The sequence below is a fragment of the Hippopotamus amphibius genome, chromosome 1, assembly GCF_030028045.1.
Source record: "Hippopotamus amphibius kiboko isolate mHipAmp2 chromosome 1, mHipAmp2.hap2, whole genome shotgun sequence".
Classification (NCBI taxonomy): Eukaryota; Metazoa; Chordata; class Mammalia; order Artiodactyla; family Hippopotamidae; genus Hippopotamus; species Hippopotamus amphibius.
Window position 1 is genome coordinate 152,480,632 of NC_080186.1, and position 12,297 is coordinate 152,492,928.

Here is a 12,297-nt window from a genome sequence, read left to right on the forward strand (position 1 = left end):
CTCAAACGTGCAGTAGGTGCCAATATGTAGGAAGTTTCTTTATACTCTGCCAGCTTGTGTGACTTTGGGCAGCTCCTTTAGCTGCTTTAGGTTCAATTCTCTCACATATTAAAAAGAGAGCTGTCTCACCCACCTTACCACAGATTTATAGTGATAAGGCTGAAGGATGTAATTCCATTTGAGAATAGTCAAGTGCCATACAAAAAGGGTTCATTATTAAAGATGAATAATCTCTGGCTGAGATGCTTAACGACCTGCCCAAGGCCACCACACCCAGGGACTTGAAAGGTAGATTTTTTAATGCAAAAAACCAATTGTGAGCCTTCTTCCATTACACTACACTGCTCTCATCTTCACTGGCAACCCTCTAAACCAGCACTGTTCGATAAACTTTTTGTGATGATAGAAATGATCTTCATCTGTGGTTCTCCAATATGGTAGCTACTTACGGTTATTAAGCACCTGAAATATGGCTTGTGTGACTGAAGAACTTAACTGATTTCATTTCAACTGTAATTAGTTTAAATAACCACACATGGTTAGTGACTACAGTATTGAACAGTTCAGGGCTAAACAGTGATCTGACAGACGGACATTAACATTAACTCTCTAGTCCTGGCCTGAGAAATAGAAAATCTACTAATAGCTTTTCCTAGGGAAAGAAGGCATTAAAAAAATTCAGTGACTAGTTCAAGAAGAGTTAGTTTATTTGTGGCCACATTCTAAGTTTGAGTTTTACCCACAGACCCAATCCTTGGACGGAGAAAGGTTCCCAGAAACCACTTGAATTTTATGAGCGAGAAATAATATAGACACTCCTGAAAATCTGTCAGAAGATAATTTAAGATTCCGAGAAGAAGGAGCTGTGTAAGTAAACACAGAACTGATATGTGTATTACAAGGCCCACGCACCTCTCACTCAGAACTCACTTCACAAATGGTGAGGTATCTGATAAGGTATAATAAGAAAAAGAGCACTGCATATTGAGTCAGGAGGCCGAGATCCAAGTCTAAATTCTAACCATGTGACCTCAGATAAGTCTATTCCCCACCCTAAATTTCAGTTGTTCCTCAAGTGAGACTGAAGAGGCTGAAATCAGTGGCTCCTAACTTTTTGAAAGGCCAAGAATCCCTTTGAGAATGTTGTGAAAGTGGAAAAACCCTCTCCCAGAAAATGCAAATATTTCACCTATAATTTCAAAGATATACCAGAGGCTAAGAACACATTATTCTAAGGGTCTTTCTAGTTCTGTACAATCTCTAAATGATTTCCCTTCCCATTGGAAAACAAAACAAAAACACAACCAAAAAAATACCCCCCGCATTCTGTTTCAGTGCAACTCTGCTGGAGAACATAACCCACAACTTGGCTGGGTAAAAAATAGGCCAGTGCCTTTACTGGGTAAGGGATGCTAAGGTTCAAATCAAGGCTATGTGGGGATGTGCTTTTTTTGCCTTTAATAATTGACTTCTCAGCCCGAGTCTTGCAGAGAAAAGCAGTAACTGCAGGAGAACTTCTGTAAAGAATGACAGACAGGGTTTTAACACCCAGAGCAAAACAAGTTAGAAAACAAAGTCATTACAACCACACTAGGGTAGGGGCAGGAAGAGACTACCCTGGGTTTTGGCTTCTTTGACTAGCCCGATTTAAGCCTGGGTCCAGACGTGTTTTCAGATCCTAGGCCTCAGTACAGCAATGCCAAAAAAAGTGGGGGGGGGGGGGGGGGGGCGGGGGGAGGCATGATAATATAAAGGTTAAAACCAAGGGTTCTGGAGAGCTGAAGATCAGGGTCCTAATTTAAGTTACGCATTTTAACAGCACAAGCACCGAGCTCCATGACCTTGAGCAATCTACTTACTCTCTCTAAGCCTCAGTTTTCTCATCTGTAAAAGAGGAGTAAGACAGTTTTTGAAATTTGTGACACACTTTCACTGTCTCATTAGATCCTCCTCGGAACCTCATTAAATGGCCTTTGAAGGCTCAGCCGTGGGCCGTGGTTGGCCTATGGGCCTTAGATATCCCAATGGTACCCAATGCGGGAGGTGGAAATTTAGGCTCACTGCTCCTACTTCGTAGAAGAGGCAACGGGGCTCAGTCCCGCAGCACCCAGCTCGTGGGCGCCCAGCCGGAGCAGCGCGGCGCTAGAGCGCGGGACTTACCCAGAGAAGCGTGCAAGCAGCGCGGCTCACATTCCCGGAGGCGCCCGGCCACGGGGCTCGACGAGGGGGCTGGCCGGCGCACTCGCGCTCCCCGCTGTCGGCGAGAGGCGGCTCCAGTCGTGGCACGGGCAACAAGGAAGTGGAGGCGAGGGCTCGCGCGCGCATCCCGGGCGCTAGAGGAGCCCCGGGTCCGCGGCCCCGCCCGGCGACACACGGCGCGGAGTCGCGACAGCCCTCTCGCTCCCCTTCCTCGGAGTCGCGATATGGGGTCGTGGAGAACGGGTGTGGGAGCACAGGTTCGCTCCGCAGGCTCTTCACCGACGCCTGCCGAGGGCCCCGGGGGTCAGGCCCCGGGGAACCCGAGGAAGACAGCAGGGACACGGGCGTCGCCGCGGCACCGGTTCAGCCGCAGCGGCAGCAGCTGCACACCTCCGATCGCCAGGGAGACCCGTCCCGGCGACCCTCGCGGCGCGCCGGAAGCGGCCGGCAGCGCGTGACTGCGTGCGAGCCCCTGCGCAGGCGCAGTAGTCCAGCCCGGGCTGAGGGGCGGGCCCATAGAAACTGCTTAGAGGCTTGGAAGGGGGCTGCTAAAGCGGACGGACCGCTTCCTGCTAGAGATTCCGGGAGGAGGAGGAAGCTGCGGCCGCCCGCGGTGGACGCCCTCAGCCCCCGGGCATTGCCGTAGGGCGTTCAGGTAAAGTGGGCGGGGCTGTGCCGAGCGTGAGGGGTCGAGGCCCCGCCTCGCCCGTCAAAGCCACGTCGGGCCAGGGGAGCCCCAACACCATCCTCCCAGCTCGGCGTTCAAGGCCTGACCCCAGTCTGTCTCCGCTTGTTCAGGATAGGGGTCTTACTTCTTAGTGCCGCATCAAGCCGTCCTCCGCGCCCCGGTGATCTGCCCTCAATCCGTCTCCCACCGTCCCACACACAGTAATGGTAGTGATTCAAACGGAGCTGAATGACCACGTGGAGAGGCTTTGGAGTCAGATAAGGATTGTATTGTCCCTTCCCGCCGATGTTACAGATTGTCCCACATTTGAACGAGTCCCTTTACTCTCACTACCTTGCAAATGCATTTCCAATCTGCCTACTTTTCTCCATACACCACTGTCACTTTTCTCCATCTTACCGCTGTCACCAGCCTTCTCCTAGTCACTGTCATCTCCTGCCTGGATTGATGCAATTTCTACCCATCTCTTCTCTTTTCCCTCTACAGCCTATTCTACACACAACACGCAGATTGATCTTCTTTCACCGTAAGTCTGATTAGGTCACTCTGTGCTTAAGACCCTCCAGTGTCCTCTTGTTTACTTACAGTAAAATTCAAATATATCTTGATCTACAAGACTTTAATTCATTCTCTTTCCACATCTCTTCTCAGTACCGATTGTTCCTAGAACAAGCTATATAGCACTCTGTGGTGTTCAGAACGCTAGCTTTTTGCTGAGCCTCCCTGGGTTTGAAACCCATATGTAAGCTATATTAAGCATGGAAGTAACAAATTATGTTATGGCATCACCATCCACTTCATTGTTCAGTGCTCAAGCCAGAAATCTGCACCTCACATCCAGTCCTTCAGGAAGATCTGCAAAAACATAGTCTCAAACTGACTACTTCTTACCATCTCCACTATTACTATTATCCAAGCCACCGTTATCTCACATCTGGACTTATGCAACAGCCTCCTAACTAGTCTTTTTCTCTGACACCTTTCCATTCCATTCTTCACACAGCAGTCATCTTTCTCCTTGCTTAAAATCCTTCAGGAGCTGCTTCTTGTACTCAAATTAACATATCCTAGCTATATATGGCTTACTAGGCTAGTCTGCATTTACCCTCAGATTTAGGGCCACCTCTTAGGAAAATGGACTTTACCCATTAGGTTCTCCACCTTGCAACCAAAAGACTCTAAAGTGCAAATCTGATCACGTCATTCCAAAAACAAAAAACAAAACTTTTCTAAGGGCCTATTATTGTCCCAAGATCCTTGTTTTCTTCTCCAAAGGCTTTTTTTTTCCTGATCATGCCTTTATATTTTCTATAGTACTTCATTGCCCTTATACGTATTTCCTTCTATCTCATGAATTCCTATTTGTTTATACTTTTAAGTCCCAACATCAATATTGTTTCTGCTTTGAAGTACACTGCCCATCTCTGTCCCACCCAGTTGATCATCCCACTTCTCTGTTCTCGTCCACAGTACTCTGTAACCTCTATTATAGCACTCCATACACTCTAGTTTTGTCTTCCCTGGTAAGCTCAATAGTAGGCACTATGCTGAATTCATCTCTGTATGGCTAGCATCAAGCAGAGTGCTTAGCACATAGAGGATGCCATGAATGGATAGACAGATGTGTGGAGGTAGTGACAGAAGTCAGTCCTTAAAAAGGGGCAGTCACAGCCTAAAGCACAGCAGCTTCTCTTGTTCTTTGAGGACTCTCATGATAAAAGGTTTAAGCAGGCAACTACCAAAACTGCTACTGTTGGATCATGTTTTTTTCCTTCTTAGCACATATCACACTCTGTAATTAACTAATTTATCTGTTCACTTATTATCTTCCTACATCACACTGTATATTTCATAAGGGCAGGGACCTTGACTCGGTTCTTCATCACTGTATCCTTAGCACTTGGCACCTGTAAATACAATATTTATTAAATGAATGGGTGGCTATCAGAAACATCTTCCGGCAGTGAAAATCCTTCCAAGCCAAGTAGTAATAGAGCTATGAGGATCTCACTGTGGTGGAACTTCAAGCAGGACTATGGAGTGGCAGAAATAGCCCTAATCTTAGTCAAGAAATCTGAGCTGTATGAAGCTGGGTAGGCTCCTTCCCTGGGCCTCAGTTTCTATATCTATAAAATGAGCCTTTTATAGATATAATTCCTTGAATTTATACAATGCATTGCTATTTGCAAAGCTCTTTTACCATCTATTACTTCAATATAGTCTCACAGTAGACAGACCAGACGTTGTTATTTTTATGAAGGTGCAGAAAATTTAAGCAAACTAGACTAGCTCTCTTCTATTTCAAACGTTCTGTGAGTCTGTATAAGTAATCTCTACAGAAAGTCAGTAGCATGAATCCTATCTTCTCTTGACTTTGGCTTTATGTTATTTTCTTATATGATTTTTAAAAATCTGAACCCATCTTTTAGGGAGAATCCATTTTCTTTGGTTCCTGATAGGCACTCCATTTTGTCTTCTCAGTTTTCCACACTTGGCAGCAAAACAAGCCAAGAGGAGGAACGGACACAGCCCTGGTAGTTGTGGCCCGGCCCTCTTTCTACAGATATGGCAAACAAGGGGAACAAGAAACGTCGGCAGTTCTCCCTGGAGGAGAAAATGAAAGTTGTGGAAGCTGTGGACTCAGGCAAGAGGAAAGGCGATGTGGCAAAAGAATTCGGTATCACTCCTTCTACTTTGTCTACATTCTTAAAGGATCGTGCCAAATTTGAAGAAAAGGTGCGGGAGGCATCTGTGGGACCCCAGAGGAAAAGGATGAGGAACGCTCTTTATGATGACATTGATAAGGCTGTTTTTGCTTGGTTTCAAGAAATCCATGCCAAAAACATTCTTGTGACTGGTTCTGTCATTCGGAAAAAAGCACTAAACTTGGCCAACATGCTTGGCTATGACAATTTTCAAGCAAGTGTGGGCTGGCTGAACAGATTCCGGGATCGCCACGGAATTGCTTTGAAAGCAGTCTGTAGAGAGGACAGTGACAGATTAATGAATGGTCTAGGAATAGATAAGGTTCACGAGTGGCATGCAGGGGAAATTATAAAACTAATTGCTGACTACAGTCCAGATGATATCTTTAATGCTGATGAGACAGGAGTGTTTTTCCAGTTGCTTCCCCAGCACACACTTGCTGCTAAAGGGGACCATTGTAAAGGGGGCAAGAAAGCAAGGCAGAGGTTGACAGCACTCTTTTGTTGCAATGCTTCAGGGACTGAAAAAATGAGACCATTGATTGTTGGTAGGTCAGCCAACCCACGCTGCCTCAAGAATGTCCATTCCCTCCCTTGTGACTACCGAGCCAACCAGTGGGCATGGATGACACAGGATCTGTTTAATGAGTGGCTGATGCAAGTGGATGCCAGAATGAAGCAGGCAGAACGCCGGATCCTCCTGCTGATCGACAACTGCTCCGCTCACAACATGCTTCCACGCTTGGAAAGGATTCAGGTGGGGTATCTGCCCTCAAACTGTACTGCTGTCTTGCAGCCACTGAATCTTGGCATAATTCATACCATGAAAGTGCTGTATAGGAGCCACCTTCTAAAACAGATCCTCCTCAAGTTCAACAGCAGTGAGGATCAAGAAAAAGTGGACATCAAGCAGGCCATTGATATGATTGCTGCGGCATGGTGGTCAGTCCAGCAGTCCACAGTGGTGAAATGCTGGCAGAAGGCAGGTATCATCCCTGTGGAACTGACAGATTCTGACACAGAAGCTGCCAGTGAACCAGATATTGCCATTGAAAAGCTGTGGCGCTCAGTCGCTATTGCCACCTGTGTCCCAAATGAAATAAATTTCCAGGACTTTGTTACTGCAGATGACAATCTCATCATCTCTCACGAGCTGCTGGACACAGAGGTCATCCAGGACATGGTGGCTGGCGAAAGTACTGATGAAGCTGGAAGCGAAGATGAGGCGGAGGCATCTGTACCACAACAGCCAAAAATCACCATCACAGAGGCCATCTCAAGTGTACAGAAACTTAAACGGTTCCTTTCCACTTGTGTAGGTGTTCCTGATGCCATTTTTGGACAGCTAAATGGCATAGATGAATATTTAATGAGAAGAGCAACACAAATTCTTGTTGATTCCAAACTTACAGATTTCCTCCAAACAAAATAATGTTGAAATTAACTGCCTCTTTTAATTTAGAAGATGTAGTTTACATGAATAAATATATCTTTAGGTAGGATATTGAACTTAAATTTTAAGCAATATTATTACGACAACATTCCAGTTTCTGAAATAATCAGGAAACTTTCTTGAATGAAATTTGGGGCCCAAGGCTTTTCGTTTCTGACAAGTTGCCAGGTGATGCCAATGCTGATGTGGTCCAAGGTCCATGCTTGAGAACCACTGGTCCAGCTGGATTCTAGCACTTCTCTCTTTAGCTGTCCATCTGAATACTCCCGATCACTGACTGTCAACAACAAAAAAAAAGTATCAGCTATTCTTACTGCAGAGCTGTTAACTCCTTCCTGCTGATTTGATAGCTCCAGAACCTTCTTAGCTATTCTCTTGAATGCCCCAATAAGTATTCAATAGAGGTACATCTGTCTGTGCCAAAAGAGTTAACAAGAGCCAACTAGCCTATCAAAGCATCATTTAGTACTTCAGGATTATTATTAGTAGGGTGCTGGGGTAGAGGGAAATAAAGTGCCTGAAAGAGGAGACATGATACAATCTGGAAGGTGTGGTAAATATCAGAGAATGCCGTTAATCAGGACCATGGGAGAGGACATACATCCCAATGTACCTCTCAAATCCAGACAAGGTGAGATGAACATGTGTGGGAGAGATGACGTGTGTGAGAGTGTTTGGGTTATTTGGATAATCCACAGTGCTCCTCTCCGCACCTGTGGATAATCCAGCCTCATGTCATTAGTAGGAAGGTACACTATGTTTGCCTTCACTAAAATCACTTCATAAATCACCCTTATTCCTTTGTGTTTGTTCTTCAGAGAAGTCCGCTAGAGCAGAGTTATTTAAAACTGTATAAATTTATCATCAAATTTACCTTAAAGTTTTTATCCTATAAAAAAAGGCATCCTTTAATATCCTTTAAAACCCTAGTATCTATTTCCTAATGAGTCAGGTAAGTGTCAGTTTCATTTTTAGAAGGTACACACAATACCTGTTAACTGTTGTAGTGTAGGTCCCCACCCCAGGTTGATTTTGTGGCTATTTCAGAAACCCATAGCAATTCAGTTATTATTCTTTCTGTACTTAATTGAAACAGATGTGTAAAGATTAATCTTAATCATAGAAAGTACTGCTTCCACGTTGAACAAAACAAAACACATACACACACAAAACAGCAGACATTTAAATAGATGAGTTTTTAAAGCTTATTTTGGATATTTTTCCTTTTAATGAACTAGTATAATTTGAACTAAAAGTACTATACATATTTTAAATTATTAACACATAGGAGAGGAAAACAATGTCTCCTGGCTTAGTCCTGTGGTTCTGTCTCATTGTCAGCACCTTAATTGCTCTCATCATCTGTGTCAGGATTAGTAACAAAACTTCTAGTTTTTTCCCTCATCTTTCTCCTGAAGTCCATTTTGCACATAATGTTAGATCTCTTTCCCCTTCCCAAGTGTCTGTGGTGGCTCTCAAATGCCTACAAAAATAAAAAGACTATTCAGCTGAGTGTTAGCACCCTCTGGAGTTGACTGCTTGGTCGCTCAGTACAATTTAGTGTGTGTGTGGCCCCACCATGGGCCATTGTCTTCACTCCATATCCATGTCTGCTAGTGTGCCTTTGCCTGAATGCCTCACCCTGTTCTCTACCAAGCTGGGCCTTACACATTCTTCAAGAACTAACTGGAGTCCTCTTTCTTCCAGCCTTTCTTGAAGATTCCAGCACCAGCTCCACCCTTCTCTCCCTCACCTCCTTAGCACTTTTGTCTCTAACCATTCAGTTAAGCATTTAAATGTTTTGTTAATGTTCTGTGGCTCTTTAACTAGACTGTAAGCTCCATGAGAGTAGGGACCACTCAGCCTTTGTAACCTTAAAGGTGCCTAGCACTGTGCTAGGAACATCATAGGCACATCAATAAACATTTGTGTATAAACTGACATACAAGTAATGTCAAAGCCACCTTATTTTTAAAGCTGCGTGAAGCATTGATCCTACCAGAAAATGAATTGGAGATAAGGTAGGGCCATCCTCTATTTAAAAGGATTTGCTGAATTTTCCTGTGAATATCATTGTTCATATATTATTCCAGCCCAGGTTATAATTTATTCTTTGATAATAAAGAATTCTAATATATGGAGTTAAACCTGTTTCCTTCCACAGAAAGTCACTGCAGAATTCTCCATTTCTACAAGACAAGACTTTAGTGTGAAAGGCTTTGTCTAAGTGCTTTGCATATAGTAATATTCAGTATGTCCTTCAACTTTTAAAAAAAAAAAATCTCATATTCTTGACTCATTTAACATATCATATGAATTATATACAAGTAGATGGACCTCCTATCCAAAAGAGAGCTTTTGCAGTCTGGTTTGTATCAGGTGAAACTTTGCTTCTCTTGGACATTAGGGTATTTTTACACTTTGTTTTTTGAACTAAAAAAGGTTGATATTATCCCTTCTTGGTCAGCTGTCTTCATCAGGTCCTCTGTGGCTTCTCCCTGACTCTCTGTTCCCTCCAACCCCACTTGAGGTGGGGTTTTTTCCCTATTTGACCAATCCACTCTGTAAGCCACCCTTCTGGGACTAAGGACCTTCTTCAGTTGTGCTGTCATGAGGATAAAAAGGTATACCTGACACAGACTAAGTGTTCTTTAAACACTGTCTCTTGTCATTACCATCCACCCTATTTGGAACTTTACCATCTAGAGGCAGGGACCTGCCTTACCACTAAAATATCTTGGGGTTCAGTGTTCCAGGACCACTCAGACGGTTCCTAAGAGCTTTCATTAAAAAGGAAAGAAGCTAAGACTTATTGACTGCCTATTTATGTCAAGCACTTTTCCACTTCTTATCATTTAATCTTTCCAGCAAATCATAATACCAAAAGATAGATAGGTCTCCAAATTTGCAGACCTATTAACTGTTTCTGCTATTGGGGCCATAGTTATCGTTGAAGTGGAATGTGGTAGAGCATAGTCCTGCCACCAGAGGGCAGAGGTGGGCTACAAAAGGGAGACAATTCAGCCAACTGAAGAAACTAGGAGCAGAGCCACTTGTAATTTCTCTGACTTAGTAGACTGAGAAAGTAGACGAGGAAAGACAGAAGAGACATAGGATGTGGGACTTGTTCAAACAACTAACTTAGAAATAACTGTACCTCAAGCTACCCAATTCAACCCATTATACAAACTTATCCCTTCACCTATTGATAACCACTGGCCATGCAATTGACCCTGGGCAGATAATTGACATGCTCTGCAAATGAGCCAGTGTTAGAGAAATAGCCACCCATCATAGACATGCTTTCAATAATTACTGAAATATTGGACCTTATAAAATACCCACTTCTGGCCAGAGAGTCTCTAAGGATGAATTAAATTCATGACCCTATCCTCAAGCAGTCCAGTAAACAAAGGAGATAGATGAGAAGGAAAAAAAATAATACAGAGTGGTAAATGCCATTTTAGAGAATAATCAGAGAGTTTACAGGAGTACAGAGACAGAGCCCAAGAGAGCCCCTGAATGAGAGAAAAGGAATTCAATAGGAAATACTGCCAAGAGCAAGGGACATTTAATATGAAGTATCTGGAAGGAGGAGTAGGGAGTTATGTATATGGGGCTAGGAAGCAATTCCTGGCAGAAGGAATAGCATATATAAGGATCTGGGGTATTAAAAAATGGCCCATTTGGGAACAGCTAAGGTTGGAGGTAGTTATGTCAAGCAAATGATGTGTGGTGGGACAAGTGACTGGAGATGTAAGCAAGATCACAGTTTTTAAGGTTTTGTTGGCTAAAACATTAATTTTTAACTTACCCTGAAAACATTGGAGAACCACTTACAAGTAGCAAACATCAAATTATTTTTTAGAAATTGCTAACTAGTGTAGAGGCTGAGCTGTAGAGATACAGGTGAACTAGTTAGGCTATAGCATCATCCTGAACAGAAATGATACACATTGAGGGCAAGAAAGAGATGTTGGATTTGAAAGACTCTTGCCAGGTAGATGGATCTGGTGTGAGCTGAAGAGGAATATTCTAGAATTTCCCAGGATTCTGCCTTGAGTAGCTAGCTCATGCCAAAATCAAGAGAGGTTAAACAGGAGTTTGGGGTTATGTTGCTTATGAGATGCCCCTGAGCATCCAGGTTGAACTGTCCAATAACAGCTGTGGAGAGTTATATACAGACAGATATCCTGGTTGGTATTCTAGAAAGGTCAGGCTGGAAATCACGTTTGGCTGCCATTAGCATGCATAAGGTAGTTGAAGCCATAAATGTGGATGCAGTCATCTGGAGAGAGCTTACAATGCAAGGTGTTTATGATATGGGGGTCCATGAACCAGCCTTTTTTTATAATCATGCATTATGTATACACAAGCACATGTGGATGTTTCTCCAAGAAAAGCCATACTTTCATCAGTCACAACTGGATCTGAAAATTAAAACCTTAAGCAGTAGTGCTATATGAGGAGAGACAAGGCCAAGGACACAAGCACTGAAAGGGCGGATGGGATAGCAGAGTCCTCCAAGTTGGTTAAAGGAGACGTTTGAGAATGAGTGTGTGAGGCACTTCAGGGGTTTCTGGATCCCAGCTGCTGCACGCAGATAGAATGGGTGCACACTTCCTCACTCTGCGGGGTATGAGCTTAGGGGCAGAATGCTCACGGTTACCAAAATACTGCAAAAGGAAGACTGAAAACTGTCCTTAACCCTACATACACACTCCCACTTCTACAGAGTTGAGAGTCAGAAGAGGCAGGACATTCCAAAGACTCTCCACAGGTATGGGGGGGCGGGGGGGGGGCGGGATGGGGAAGAGGAGGTGTGTGCAGATTAGTCCTGACAAAGTGGTGTGCTCCAGTTAGGAAATGCACTTCCACTTCTCTCACTTAGTTGCTATAAGGTGTTAGCCTCAACATACTGATGGGAAAAATGTGTCTCAAAATTCAATATTAGGACAATAGTAAAACATAAGCCAGGGCTTCCCTGGTAGCACAGTGCTCAAGAATCTGCCTGCCAGTGTAAGGGATGTGGGTTCAATCCCTGATCAGGGAAGATCCCACATCCAAGGAGCAAGTAAGCCCATGTGCCAAAACTACTGGGCCTGCACTCTACAGCCCATGAGCCACAACTATTGAGCCCACACTCCGCAACCACTGAAGCCCGCATGCCTAGAGCCCCTGCTCTGCAATGAGAAGCCACCACAATGAGAAGCCCGCGCACTGCAACAGAGTAACCCCCGTTCTCCGCAACT

At 44.1% G+C, this 12,297-nt stretch overlaps 2 protein-coding genes across 5 annotated transcripts in view; one reads left to right on the forward strand and one right to left on the reverse strand.

Moving 5' to 3' along the window:
- Positions 1 to 2,638, reverse strand: part of HMGXB3 (HMG-box containing 3) — a 67,576-nt gene extending 64,938 nt beyond the window's left edge. For all 3 annotated transcript variants that reach the window (XM_057731165.1, XM_057731156.1, XM_057731146.1), the window contains exon 1: positions 2,161 to 2,638. The gene's annotated coding sequence lies outside the window, so the exon portion shown is untranslated. The remainder of the gene's footprint in view (positions 1 to 2,160) is intronic.
- A 135-nt stretch (positions 2,639 to 2,773) lies between these two features.
- Positions 2,774 to 9,132, forward strand: TIGD6 (tigger transposable element derived 6). 2 transcript variants are annotated; one of them, XM_057731211.1, is made up of 3 exons: positions 2,787 to 2,854; positions 3,374 to 3,413; positions 5,369 to 9,132. In XM_057731211.1, the coding sequence occupies exon 3, from the start codon at positions 5,453 to 5,455 to the stop codon at positions 7,022 to 7,024; it is 1,572 nt and encodes a 523-aa protein (XP_057587194.1). In that variant the 5' UTR covers positions 2,787 to 2,854; positions 3,374 to 3,413; positions 5,369 to 5,452; the 3' UTR covers positions 7,025 to 9,132. The 2 variants fall into 2 exon arrangements, with proteins under 2 accessions (XP_057587184.1, XP_057587194.1); XM_057731201.1 differs by lacking the exon at positions 3,374 to 3,413 and having other exon boundaries at positions 2,774 to 2,854.
- The last annotated feature ends 3,165 nt before the right edge of the window (positions 9,133 to 12,297 follow it).